Genomic DNA, 14,385 nt, shown 5'->3' on the forward strand with positions numbered 1-14,385 from the left:
CCAACTACATTGCAATACACTTATCAAAATATTTTTAAAAGCAAATTCACAGCCCCCAGGTTAATAACCTTGAACTAGATGATCTCTGAGGTCTTTAGACTTTCTCAGATCCCAAGCTAGCTCTCCTTCCAGGGAGCATGATGGGAATACTGAGAAGACTTGAAGCCACAACCTGTGAGGATCAGTTGAAGGAAACAGGAATGTTTCTCTTGGAGAATAGAAGCTATGATGACTGTCTCTCAGTACCTGAAGAATTGCTGAGTGAAGAGAGATTAAATAAACTTGCTTCCACTTGGCTTCAAAGGACTGAACTAAGGGCAGTGGAAGTGGGGAGATGTAAGGGGGAAGACCTCAACTCAAGATAAAGAAGAACTTCCTAACAGCCAGAGCTGTCCAGCTGTCCAGTGGAATGGGGTATGCCATTAGGAGTTTCCCCATCATTAGAGGTCTTCAAGGACAGACTGGGTGCCCAGTTCCTAAGGAAGTTGTACAAAGAATTCCCACTCACGTGCTGATTGAACCAAATGTCCTTTGAGTTCCCTTCCAACTCTAAGATTCCATGAGCCTTTGGATAAAAATCCCATGTCCCTCAGCTCCCACTTTTCATAAAATAATGGAATTAGTCTCAATGATCTCTATAGTCCTTCCTAGCTCTCATGTTTTATGTTCCGAAATACCTTCCTTCTCTAAAATCCTATGATTATCCTAAGATAATCTGTCTGTTTCTCTTTTCTCCCCTTTTCATCTTTTCCTCTCCTTTATTTATATTTCCCTGTCTTTTCTTTACCTCCCATTGTGCCAATCCCCTTCCCCCCACCTTCATTCCCTCCCTGTAGGTACTATGCCATCTGCTGCCAGCCTTTGGTCTATAGGAACAAGATGACCCCACTACGCATTACCCTGATGCTCGGAGGCTGTTGGGTAATCCCCATGTTTATTTCTTTCCTCCCCATAATGCAACGCTGGAATAACATTGGCATAATAGACTTGGTGAGTACCATGCAGTCTCTAGCAGCTTGATTTGCAATGAACTTTGTGCCAGACTGTGATTGTAAGCCAATTAATTGAAATGATCTGTGAGACTTTCTCAGGTTTATGCTAATATAAATTCAGAGAGTCGATGTGTGTTTCTGAGTATCATTCCTGAGTAGGGCCTGATCATTACCACACACATTCTGTTCACTTAGAGTATTATAAAGTCAATGTGTCCAGGAATTCAATGCTATTTGCCCCAAGAGGTTTTTGTCCTACTTTACCTTGTCTGTCCATATTTCCTGCCATGAATAAGTAGTAGGATCATGAGTTCAGAATTAGAAGGGAATATAGAGACTATCTGGTTGAACATTTAACAAATGAGGAAACAGAGGCCCAGAAGGGTTAGATGATTTTGCCCAAGTGCCCATGAATAGTTGGTAGATATGGGAGAAAACATAAGAATCAGGAATTTTGGGTTCTAGTCCTACTGTTGTCACTAACTTTGTGTGGCTCTTAGCACGTCACTTTCCCCGTTCCTATGTTTGTTGTTTAGTTGTGTCCAACTCTTTGCAACCCCATGGACCATATAGCATGTTAGGCCCTTCTATCCTTCACTATCTCTCGAAGTCTGGCCAAATTCATGTTCATTGTTTCCATGATACTATCTATCCATCTCATCCTCTGCCATCCTGTTTTCCTTTAGCCTTCAATCTTTCCCAACATCAGGATCTTTTCCAATAAGTCCCATCTTCTCACTGTGTGGTTTGCCCAGGGTCACATAACTAGTAAGTGTGTGTGTCCAGATTTGAACTCAGGTCCTCCTGACTCCAGGGCTGGTGCTCCATGCCATCCAGCCAGCCTCCCAAATCCTCATCTTGGGATGTAAAATAAGGGGATCGGATTCTACAGCCACTAAGATCCCTTTCTTCTTTAGTCTTCTGTGTTATATGTTTTAAAACCCTTTTCACCTCTGATATTCTCTATTTGAAAGTCTTCTCCAGTTCTGACATTCTGTATTCTATATTCTAGGACCCTGCAGCTCTAACGTTTTAGGGATTTTTAGATATACTTACTGTGATGTTCAGAATCCATCAACAGAATCTCTTTGTTAGCGAGAGAAGTGGTCACACATTAGTTGTGGGTTGATAGATTTCAAGTCAAACACAGAACTCCTTGACGCTTTTCTAAGAAAGACTTTTCAAATCAGGTCAGAAAGTGCCTACTATGTCCCAGGCACTAAGCAAAGTACTGGAGATACAAAGAACGGCAAACAAACAAACAAACAGAAAAACAAACCCCTGCCTGTAGCCCACCAACTGATGCTTAGTTTCTAATCCTCGCATCTCCAAACTCTCACCTCTTGAGGCATGCAAGAGGGAATGCTCTCCAAAAAACCCTAAAATAGAGTGCAGGGATTCCAAATGAGAAGGGACCTCGGAGGACATTGAGCCCAACCCATCACCTAACAAGGATCCTCGGTGACATCCCTGAAAAGAGGTCATCCAACTTCCACTTGAAACCTCCCAGTGACAGAATTTACTAAATCTGGAAGTTGTCCATTCCACCATTGGAGGATGGCTCTAATAATAAGATTTATTTTATATAAAATCAAAATCTCTTTCTGGCCAATTTTTGTCCTTTTCTCCTAGTTTTTCCCTCTGAGGCCAAATAGAATGAGTCTAATCCCTCTTCTATATGACACACCTTAATATACTGAAAGACAGGGAGCAAATGTTACCAAAACACTCCCTTCTCTAGGCTAAATGGCCGTGGTTCTATCAACTGATGCACATATGGCTGAGTTGCCCAATGCTTCCGCCCTCTAGATGAGCTCCAGTTTATTGTTGTCCTTCATAAAGTGTGGTATCTGGAAGTGATACTCAGAGCTTCAGCTGCAGTCTGGCCAGATCGCACCACTGACTATCACTTCCCTCATTCTGAACATCAGCTCAACGCAGCCTGAGATTACATTAACATCCACAGCTGCCATACCGTGCTAGTGACTCACTTTTTAAGTCTGTAATCTACAAAGACTGGAAGGTCCTTTTCACAGAAAGTGGTGTTTAGCCATATTGTCCCCAATCCTATCCTAGTGGTGATTGTTGTCATTCTTTTAAACTCAGTAGTATGGCTTCACACTCTTCTGTATTAAATCCTATCTTAATGAATGTGATTCATTATAGCCTGCCACAGTCTATTTGCACCCTGATTCTTTCCTATCTGGAGTTCAAAATGAAAAAAGAGTAAATGACTTTCCAAGTCCTGCATGTAACCCATCATCAAGGTGCTTAATAGCCATTGGGAACCCGTTTCCCATGAAATGACCTCCTTGCACAATTTTGAAGAAAATATTAATGCTTTAATGCTTTCAAGGAGCTGTGATTTTACTAGTGTGAGCACTCCTACAAACCCACATTCTGATCCCTTCTATCTTATATATTTTTCATGAATTATTATGACCCAAAGGACTTGTTCCTGGTGACCAGCTTTCTAAGAGGAAGTCTTTCTATACTCTGGTTGGTCTTCAAATGACCATCATCCAGCTCTTTGCCAGGCCAATGCTCAAAGTCTGTCTATAATGAGGCATTCCAGGGATTGCGCTCTGCTGACTTGGTCTTCAAGAGCCTAGGGTCAATGCCACACCAGAGTGAGGCTTCAGAGGAAAATTTGTGGGCAGATGACAATAATAATATCAATAATAACAGCTCACATTTATAAAATAATTTATGGTTAGCCAACAGTTTACATCCATTTTCTCATTTGATCTTCACAGCTCTTTTGAGGGAAGGGAGAAGGAAAGGGAACAAACATTTATATGGTATCTATTATGTGCCAGGCACTGTTCTAAGTCCTTTTACAAATATCTCATTTGATCCTTTCAACAATTCTGCGAGGTGCTATTATTATCCCCATTTTATAGTTGAGGAGACTGAGGCAAAAGAGATTAAGTGACTTGCCCAGGACCACACAGCTACCAAGTGACTGAGGCCATATTTGAATTCAGGTCTTCCTAATTCCACGCCCAGTAATCTAGCCACGGTGCCACCGGCTGCCTTTGAAGTAAGAATGCTTATACGCTGACATTCCCATTTTATGCACTGGAAAACTGGGATTTAGAGAGGGGAAATTGCTTGCTCAAGGTCACAGGAGATGATGGCCAAGCTGGAAAAGAGAGTTTGGGTTTCTTGGCTCTTAATTCCGGGCTCTTTCTGTGATGCTGTCAAGCTTTTCTTTAGTATTGTGACTTGGATGATATAAAACATGAGGCTGAGCCTCCGTGAAGTCTCCTGAGACCTTGGTTGCCTCTTCTAACCTTAGATATGAAGAAACAGCAATCACAGATTATAGCATTTAGAGGTGTAAAGGGCTCGGATAGCCTCTAGTCCAACCTGCTCATTGTATAGATGAGGAAACTGAGGCCCAGGGAGGTGAAATTCCTTACTCCAGTCAAGTAGCTGTGAAGTGTCAGAGCTGGGAGTTGAACCAAGTCTTCTGACTCTAAGTCCAATGTTACTATTCACCACACTGAATCTACAGTCAAATACCCAGGCACCACGTGTTATTTTCTTCCCAAAGTTGTAATGGCAAACCCATCTTTTCTGTTCCCTTCTTCCAGATAGAGAAGAGACAGTTTGACCAGGACTCGAACTCCACCTACTGCATCTTCATGGTCAACAAGCCCTATGCCATCACATGCTCTGTGGTGGCCTTCTACATCCCTTTTATTCTGATGGTCTTGGCCTACTACCGCATCTACGTCACTGCCAAGGAGCATGCCCTCCAGATCCGGGTCCTGCAGAGGGCCGGCGCTCCCACAGAGGGTCGCCGAGAGCCCCCCGATCAACACAGCACTCATCATCGCATGAAGACAGAGACCAAGGCCGCCAAGACCCTGTGCATCATCATGGGCTGCTTCTGCCTCTGCTGGGCCCCATTTTTTGTCACCAACATCATCGACCCTTTTGTGGGCTATAGCGTCCCTGCCCAGCTTTGGACCACCTTCCTTTGGCTTGGCTACATTAACTCAGGCCTCAACCCTTTTCTCTATGCTTTCCTGAACAAGGCATTTCGTCGAGCTTTCCTCATCATTCTGTGCTGTGATGAGGAACGTTATCGGAGACCTTCTATCCTGGGTCAGACAGTTCCCTGTTCTACCACTACCGTCAATGGGTCCACGCATGTGCTAAGGTGAGTGACGAGGGTGGCACAGCCTACTCAGAAAAGCAGCATGGTGCAGTAGAGAAATCATAGGATTTGGAGTCAAAACATCTAGGTTTGAATCTTGGCTCTCTACTTATTATCTGTGTGGCCTTGGGTAAGTCACTTCCTTTTCGTGGGTTTGTTTTCTAATGTATATAGGGAGGGGGTTGAACTATATGACCTCTAATGTCCCTTTCAGCTTGCAGGTTTTCAAAGGATCACAGGTTTAGGTCTGGGAGGGACCTAAGAGGCCATTAAGTCCAACTTCCTCTTATTTTACAGATGAAGAAATTGAGGTAAGGCCACACAACTATTGGCTGTAGGAAGAGCGACTCAAACCCAGGTCTTCCTGACTCTAAGTCTAGCACCTTATCCATTACACCACAGAATCCTATGAAAGGGAGGAAAATCCCCCAACTTTTTCCACAAAGGAACATTTCTCATCACAACTATAGAGTCGCTGGATAGAATTGCGGCAGGGCGTTGAATGTACCATCTCCCCCTTCCCAGAGACAGAAGGGGCACAACTTCCTTCCAAAGCAAATACATTAAACCCCCACATACTGGCTATTAACAGTGCGGTGAATATCTTCCTTGGCACCAATTTGACTAACTGACCTCTTCCCAACTCAATGGGACTGGATCAGGTGTTTTCTGATACCTATTTCTCATCACCTTCATTTAGCAACCCAGTCTCCAAGGGCAGGCTGAGGGGTAAGAAGAACAAAAAGCAGGAGGAGGAGGAGGAGGAGGAGGAGGAGGAGGAGGAGGAGGAGGAGGAGGCAGATACTGTCTCTCAAAGGAGTCAGAGGAGCTGAGTTTCAGTCTCAGTTCTATCATTAACTTACTAGTAACCTTGGATCAGTCACTTTCCATCCGGACCTGGGTTTTCCCATGTGTATGATAAGGGGAATTGGACCTGCTGGTTCTTGAGTGTCCCTTCAAGGCCAAAAATTGGTGATTCTGGTGCTCCCTAAGGTCCTCTTGGTTCCAGACGACAGGTGCTGCCTAAGAATGAGCTTCGTGGTATCTCCTGATGCTTTGTGGGACATCTTTTTCTGAGTCTTGGCCTTCATCTGGCAGGTTTCAAGAATGATTTCATGAATCAACCCGTTCTTACTTTGTTGGACTGGAAGTCAAAAGGTTTGAATTCTTGTTCTACGTCTGGGACAGACTGCAAACAGGAGCAGCTTTCTTAGGGACTTGTCCTTCCTATCTATAAGGTGCAGGGCCTGGAGTAGATGATTTCAAAGTCCCTTCCTAGGTCTGACATTCTGTGCTCTTTGCTTTAAGAAAGACTTTTTCTGGACTAATGGTCTATCCCCTCTCTGATTCTAACTGAGACAGGCTCTAGGAAAACCCAATCAAGCAAGAATTAAGCAAGACAAAAGAAGGGGGACAGTGCAGGACTGTGTCAAGTGCCTTAGATCTGGAGTTGTTGGACTTGGAATCTCAGTCTGGCTCTGCCTGTGTGATTTCAGGCCAGTCGTGTAGCCCCTCTCAGCCTTGGCTTCTTCCCCTGTAAGATGGAGGGCGTTGGACTGGATGTCCTCTTGTGTCCCTTTTTGCCTATGTGCCCAAATCTAAGGCAGCCACTAAGGTGGGGGGAAGGAGATGGACACAAGAGAAGTAGAAGGCTCAGCCCCATCCCTGGAAAAGCATATAGTGTAGTTGGGAACTTATGTATACGAAATGAATACATGATTCTAGGGTATGCATTCTAGGTGCCAAAGGAATTCAGAAAGGGAAGAGATCACCGCACACTGGAGACTTCCTGGAGAAGGCAGGATTAAGTTAGCTCAAGAATTACAGAGTCACCAAATCAGAGCTGGAGGGACCTAAGAGGGCATCTGATCCAGCCTTACATGAATAGGAATCCTCTCAGCAACATTCTGGACAGGAAGTCATCCAGCCTTGTGATAAGTAGTATTTTGACTGATAGAGAGGAGGAGGGACTGCATCCCAGCCAGCCAAGAGAAATGTGAACTGAGGCCATGAAAAAGCATAACAGCAAGGGGAGACAGGAGTTGGGTATATTAAGGAAATCACATAGACTGGAGAAAAAAATTCATGCTGGGGGGTCCTGAGCAGTAAGTTCAGATAACTTAGGCAGGAACAGATTAGGGAAGGCCTTGAATGACAGAAGAATGAATGCATGACATAGTAACTGATACAAGGAGCCATTATGTATTCTTGTGCAGAGGTATGATGGGAAAGTATGAAAGGAAGATTGGTCCAGAGAAGCCGAGACTGGAGTCAGGGAGATGACTAGAGCAGGAGTTTTTAACCCAGGGCCCATAACCTTTTGTTAAAAAAAATAATGGTAATAACTGCATTTTGACAGTTTTTCGTAATTGTACGTATTTTACTTTATGCAATTAAACATTATCCTGAGAAAGCATCCAGAGGCTCTGCCAGACTGCCCAAGGGACCCATGCTACTTAAAATGTCAGGAATCCCCAGCCCAGAGGCCGTTGCAGTTGTCTAGAGAGGAGGTGGTAAGGACCTGGATGAGGGTGGTAGCTGTTTGCAAGATTAGAAGGGGTGAATCCTCAAGACATTTTGAAGGAAATGTAAAAGTTAATTTGGGAGAGAAAATGTTGAGTTAATTTTGGAGGCACATTGGATTAGAGGTGATGGGATATCCAAGTGAAGATATTTTGTAGACAGGTGGAAGTGAGGGGTTAGAGTTTGGCTAGATTTTTTGTTTAGTTGTTTTCAGCTATATCCAACTCTTCATGACCTTTTTGAGGTTTCCTTAGCAAAGATACTAGAGTGATTTGCCATTTCCTACTCCAGCTTATTTTGCAGATGAGGAAACTGAGGTAAACAGAGTTTAAGTGAGTTGCCCAGGGTCACACAGCTGGTAATGTCTGAGGCCAGATTTGTACTCACGTCTTCCTGATTCCAGGTCCAGTGTTCTATCCACTGTGCCACCCCACTGTCCTTTGTATCACCTACCTGCTCCTTTGGCTAGATACCGGGGCAATTTGGCATATTGGCTTGAGTGAGGGACTTGGAGTCAAAAAGACCTGAGTTCAAGTCACGCCTCCAAAAGTTATTCACTGAATGGCCGTGGACAAGTGACTTAAATTCTCTTAGTTCCAGTTTCCTCATTTGTCAAATGAGGATAATAATAGCACCTGCTGAGCAGGCATGCTGTGAGGCTCAAATGAGATTTTACATACATATAATTTACATTGACATACATATATATATATATATATATATATACATATATGTATGTGTGTGTGTTTATATATGTGTATATATATGTGAAACTTTCTAAACCTTAATACACTATATAAATGCGGACTGTTATCATTATTATGGAGGTGTGGAGCAGTAAGTTATAAGCAACTGAAGCTATAGAAGTAGATGAATGTTCCAAAAGACTAGTGGAGGAACCATGATCCCAGGAGGTACATCCCCATCTAGAGTATTATCCTCAATTCTGAGCACCACATTCCAGGAGAGACCTTGACAAACTGGAGCTTATCAGGACAACTAGGACGGAAGTGGAAGGAATCAGGTGATGATGGGCTGGAGAAGAAAAGCCTTGGAGGGCAACATGACAACAGCCACAGCTATCCACGGGGCTCCCAGGGGCAAGAGAGATTAGACTTGCTCTGTTTGACCTCAGAGAGTGAAGAACCAGGAGCAAAGGGGACATGTGAACAGGAAGCAGATTTCAGCTTGATTGAGGAGACTGTTCCAAACAATCCTTCTGAGCTGTCCCAAAGTGGAATGGGCAGCTGCTTCTGTAGGACACTTGAAGGGAAGACTGGATCATCACTTCGGGGGAGTGTGACGTAGTGAAAGGCAGTCTGACGTGGTGTACAGAGCACTGTACTAGGAGTGAAAAGACCTGAGTTTGGGTCCTGTCTCCAAACACTTGCTAGCTGTGTGACCCTGACAAATTACTTTGCTTCTCTGAGTCTCAATTTACTCATCTATAAAATGGAAATAATAACACTGGCATTTCTTACTTCATGGGGTTATTGTAAGGAAAGTGTTTTGTAAAGCTTAAAATGTCATAGAAATGTGAATTATTATGCTGTAGAAAGGATTCCTGTTCATGTACATCTTGAATTAGAAGACTTCTGAGGTCTTAGCTAGCTCAAAGAGTCTAGAATTCTAGGAGTACCATCAAGTGAAGGCAGTTTGATGCCCCCATCTCTTAGATGGCCCTGCCAATTAGAAGATAATGCTTGTATTGGCTGGTCAGAGGACCTTCTGCCTGGGGCAAGGCTGTCTGAGAACTGAATAATCAATCACTTGCTCAACTTTCCTTGTTCATTATTCCCCATCTGCCATGCTTCCTCATGATACACATGCTACCATGACTGAGTTTGAAGCTAATTTCACATTAATTATCAATCCAATGCAATAAGCATTTATTGCATCATTCATTCATTTTATTCATTCAACAAGTATTTATAAAGCATTTGCTGTGTGCCAGGTGCTGTGCTAGGAACGGGGTACAAAGACAAAGATCACCTAGTCATTCTTTGCTCCTTGACATTGTTCCTTGACATTCTTTTGTTCATAATTGATTCCTCCTTTTTAGGGAGGCCTGAAGGCTAAGGTTTAGAAGGTCCCCAAGGTTTACCAGGATCACGTGTCCCATGATCTCTCTAGTAAATAGCCAACCTCCAGTATTACATGGTGGTTCTTGCTTGTTTTCGTTTTCAGACATAGCATTTGTTTGAATTTACTCCCAATGGGCCTGAGAATAAGGAAAACCTGGGGTTCAAATCCTGACTCTGACACATATCGGCCAAGTGATTGTCAAATCATTTTGTCAGTGCTCTAGGCCAGTGATGTTAAACTCAAATCAAAATGGATCCCTGCTGACCACATGTTGATTTAGAAAAACACAAGTACCTATTATCTATGTCTTATTGTATTTTTATTTATTTTATCAAATATTTACCAATTACATTTTAATCTGATTCAGGTTGCATGCTGCCTACCATGTGTTTGACACTTCTGCCTCGTGGCAGTTCTCTAAGAATATAAGTTGCGCAAAAGGTTGTAACCTGCATTGGTAGAGAGAGTTCCCTCATCTGGGAGTTCCCTATATCAATAAACTCATAGGTCAAAATAACCAAAATCACTCTCTTACTTTGTGCCTCAGTTTCCTCATTTGAAAGATTGGGAGCATAGTACCTACCTGATAGGGGGTAATGCCAAGACCTCATGAGATAATATAAAGTACTTTGTAAGCATATAGTGCCATATCCAAAAGAACCGTCCAAAAGTGGACTGGGCTGCCTCAAGAAGTGGCAAGGTCCCCACCATCAAAGATTTTCCTGTAGACGCTGGATAACCACTTGTTGTGAATGTTTTAAAGAGGTTTCTTGTTCAGGGGTGGATTGTCAAAGGCCACTCCCTCGTGCTACCTAACCAGATTAAAATATCATTGGGAAATACTTGACAAAATAAATAAAAAAATAAAATACAACATAGATGACATTACATTTTAAAATTAAGTCAATACGCAGCCTGTAGGGACCTTTATAAATGGACTAGTGACCCCCTACTTCTATTTGAGATTGACACCACCGTTCTAGTTATCCTTCAAGGTATAAGATTCTATGACTGCCATCCAGCTTGAAGATTGTAAGATGCTAAGGATATAAGATCTGAGTAGTGACAGACTAGACAGAACAGCTTTGGGAAGAATTATTAATTCATTCTAACACTGGCCTCCCTCCCTCCCACTCTTTCCATTAATTATGAGCAGGTGCCTCTAGTGAGGGGCACAGAACTGCTGGTTGGTACGTTTGGATCTCTGGCTTTTTCTTTCCCAGTTCAGGCCTGAGGGCCAAAGGCTTATGGGAAGAGAAGAGAGATATCATCAAAAGGGTGAGGGTACCAGCCCTGGGTTTGGTGGACTTAGGGTCTGATGCCACAAATGAGCTAGCAAGAGTAAACCATTAGTGGAAGAAATCTATGAATAGCCCACTTAAGGAAGTTGGACCAGATGACCTCTAAGGTCTCTTCCAGCTCTAATATCTGTGTTCTATATTCTAAGGTCTTTTCCAACTCTAAAATTCTATGATTCTAGGAAGTGGATACCACCCTCTGCCTTGTATGGAAAAGTCACACAACTTTTCAAAAAGCCCCAAAGGTGGGTATTCATTCCTAATCAGGTTCAGTGTGGGCACTTGAAAAGAATGCTGAATCAGCTGTCAAAAGAGCTGGTTTGAGTCATGACCCCACTGCTGTGGTAGTGGCGCTGTGTGGCCTTCAGCTAGTCCTTTCTCCCATGGAGTGTTCTCATTTAGCAAAGTAGAGATAATAATCCCTATCCTACCCCCCTGTATAGCACTGCCAGGTTTCAGGTAAGCTATAGAAACCATTGGTTAACTAGCTGTAAAGCACTATGTGACCTAGGTCAAGAGTTTCTGAGCCTTAGTTTACTCTTTTAAAAATAGGAGATAATGCTTGTACTAGCTACCTTAAAGGGCTATGAAAATGGGAGCTATTAGGACTGGGAATGCTTGCATAATCATTGTGAGGCTTTCATTATTATACAAATGGGATGGGATTGTTATGCTTGTAATAGCTTTTCTTTTTCTGGTAGAGAGAGAGAGAACCTTTTACTTTCCTTAAAAATTGTTTTTGACATTTTTTAAGGGAAGAGAGAGAGAGAGAACACCATCGCTCTAACGAAACAATGCATCTGGCGGCCAGCCATCCCCCAGAGTCGATCAAGGTTCCCCACTGTTCGGAGAGTCACAGCCGATGACCAAGCATCAGGAGCCCCCAGAACTATTGGGGGAGTCCTGGGGGTTGGACACTTGCCTACCAAAGAGGCGATGTGGCGTGAATGCCCAGGCAGCCCAGGACATCGGAAAGGAGTCTAAACTCCCTGTGGTCTGGTAGACACCAGGAAAGGGCTCTGCCTGCTCTTTCTTTGCTTCCTGTGGCAAAAAGCACCTGCTGACTAAACGTCCTTTGAGTCCTCAGTTGTTTGTGCTGTGAGGCCAGCGAAACCAAAGGGCAGCTCGGGTTGCTGATTCCTTCTTCAGAGGAAGATCTGATCAGATTCCACTTCATGAGAATGGCATGCACTGCTTCCTCCTTCAGAGGACAGTTTGGGCTCTGTTCATCTTCAGAGGCTGCTAACTTCCTCCAAGAAAGTCACAGGCTGGCTCCATCTCCCTGGAAAACATTCTGAGGAGCAATTCTGGCTGGAACTGTGAATAGACAAAGCGAACCCAATTTTCAGGAGCAGCCACAGCCTCGACAGAAGCTTCGGTCCGAAGGGGAACACGAGAGACCATCCAAATGTCATGCACGATTTTTGGCTGTCTGACGTTCAGTGACATTCGTGCAAGCAGACCTGTTGTCTCTCTTCCCTCAGGTCTTCTGCATTAGTGTTTTCTGGCTTTTTAAAGTTGTAGTTGGGGGGGGTTGTTGTTTTCTTTTGCTTCTCTAGTTGTTGTGATTGTTTCTCAATATGTCTCTCTCCTGTAGCCCCACAAAGGCAAAATAAAGCAACCATGGGAGAGTTTCTCTCTTCTCCCTTACACTTGCTACGGGTAGGGAACTGAAATGCCTCAGGTCTCCTTTGCCTGAGCCTTTGGGGTGGGAAGTCTGTCACTCTTCTGGTCTTTGATCTTAAAATGTCCAGTATTCTGGACGTGATTTCTCTTTCTGACCAGTGATGGAAAGATGCCAAATGCATTGATTCATGTGGTGGCTGCCTTTCTCAGAATCATAGACCGAGGGCTGGAAGGATCCTCGGAGGCCCTCTAAGCCAGCCTCCTCATTTTACAGAGCAGAAGACTGAGGCCCATGCACTTCACCTAAGGTCACACAGGCAGGAAGTGTCACAGGTGGTCTTCTGACTCTAGGGCCAGGCTCTTTCTACTGTACCATGATGCCCCCTTCTTTTGCTACTAGTGTTGTGTTTGATTGTGGAGGTAGAGTCAGGGGAGGGGGAAAAGAAAGGGAGAGAAGGGGGGAGAAGAAAGTGAAGGAGTGGAAGGGTACTAACTATGGCTAGTGTAAGACAACCAGGGTGGTAAGAAGACTGAAAACCAGGCCAAATGAGGATCAGGTGAAGAAACTGGGGACTCTCCTAGAAAAGAGAAGACACAAGGGGGAAATGTCTTCAAATAATTCCCCAAATAATGAAACATGGAAGCTGGAAGGGATCACAAAGATCATTTAGTCTTAACTCTCTTTTCTTCCTCCCTCCCTTCTCCCCACTCCTTCCCTCCCTTCTCCTTCCTTCCCTCCTCACCTCCTTCCCTCCCTCCCTTCCCCCACCCCTTTCAGCTAAGTAAAATGAGGCTTGGAAGATCCAAGAGCCTTGCTGAAAGGTCACTCAGCTACCAAGTGTCAGAGCAGTGCCTGAATCCAGGTCATTGGCCTCCAAGTCCAGAACTCTTTCCTCTGTACCACACTGCCTCTATCTGAAAGATGGTCGTGTGAAACATGTATTCAACTTGTTCTGCTTAGCCCTAGAGGGCAGAACTGGAAGGCAATTGTTTAAGTCGCTAAAAGGGCGGATTTGGGCTTAATGTAAGGAAGAAACTTCCAGAAAACAGTTGTCCAGGAGAGGAGTGAACTTTTTTCAGAAATGATAAACTCCCTCTCAGAAAATGTAATTAAATTCAAAAAGTATTCCTTATGCTTCTACTATATGATAGGACCTGAGAAAAATAAAACACTCCTTGATTTCAATGAGCTCACATTCAACTGGGGCGAAAAAGGGTTTTCACAGAACTACATACATACATATATGTATACATACATGCATGTGTGTAAATGTGTGCATATACGTGTGTGTGTGTGTGTGTGTGTGTGTGTGTGTGTGTGTGTGTGTGTGTGTGTGTGTGGCACAAAGAGAGAGGCTAAATTTAGTGATAGATGGAGAGCTGGCATCATAGTAAAGACGACCTGGATTCAAGTCTTTTCTTTGCTGAATACTGACTGTGACCCTGGTAAGCCCCTTTACACCTTGGTCCTGTGGACAAATCTATAAGATTCTAAGTTGCAGAGAAGGTCCTAATCTTCATTAGTAAAAGGATTTTTCTCACTTTGTATGTAACATTAAAATCACAGGTCTGGTTAACGCACACACACACACACACACACACACACACAGTAATTTCTAAGCAAATAGTAACTAGCATTTATATAATGCTGTCTGGTTTTCAAAGCACTTTATAAATAGCATTCATTTGATCA

General features: G+C 43.6%; 1 protein-coding gene across 1 annotated transcript in view; it reads left to right on the forward strand.

Annotated features, from left to right (window-relative positions):
• HTR4 (5-hydroxytryptamine receptor 4) overlaps positions 1-12,780 on the forward strand; it is a 64,311-nt gene extending 51,531 nt beyond the window's left edge. The window contains exons 4-6 of the mRNA XM_020969133.2: positions 837-990; positions 4,592-5,163; positions 11,821-12,780. Coding sequence (XP_020824792.1) covers positions 837-990; positions 4,592-5,163; positions 11,821-11,932 — 838 coding nt within the window. The 3' untranslated portion in view covers positions 11,933-12,780. The remainder of the gene's footprint in view (positions 1-836; positions 991-4,591; positions 5,164-11,820) is intronic.
• The last annotated feature ends 1,605 nt before the right edge of the window (positions 12,781-14,385 follow it).

This window comes from Phascolarctos cinereus, unplaced genomic scaffold (genome assembly GCF_003287225.1).
Source record: "Phascolarctos cinereus isolate Bilbo 61053 unplaced genomic scaffold, phaCin_HiC Scaffold_2;HRSCAF=192, whole genome shotgun sequence".
Classification (NCBI taxonomy): domain Eukaryota; kingdom Metazoa; phylum Chordata; class Mammalia; order Diprotodontia; family Phascolarctidae; genus Phascolarctos; species Phascolarctos cinereus.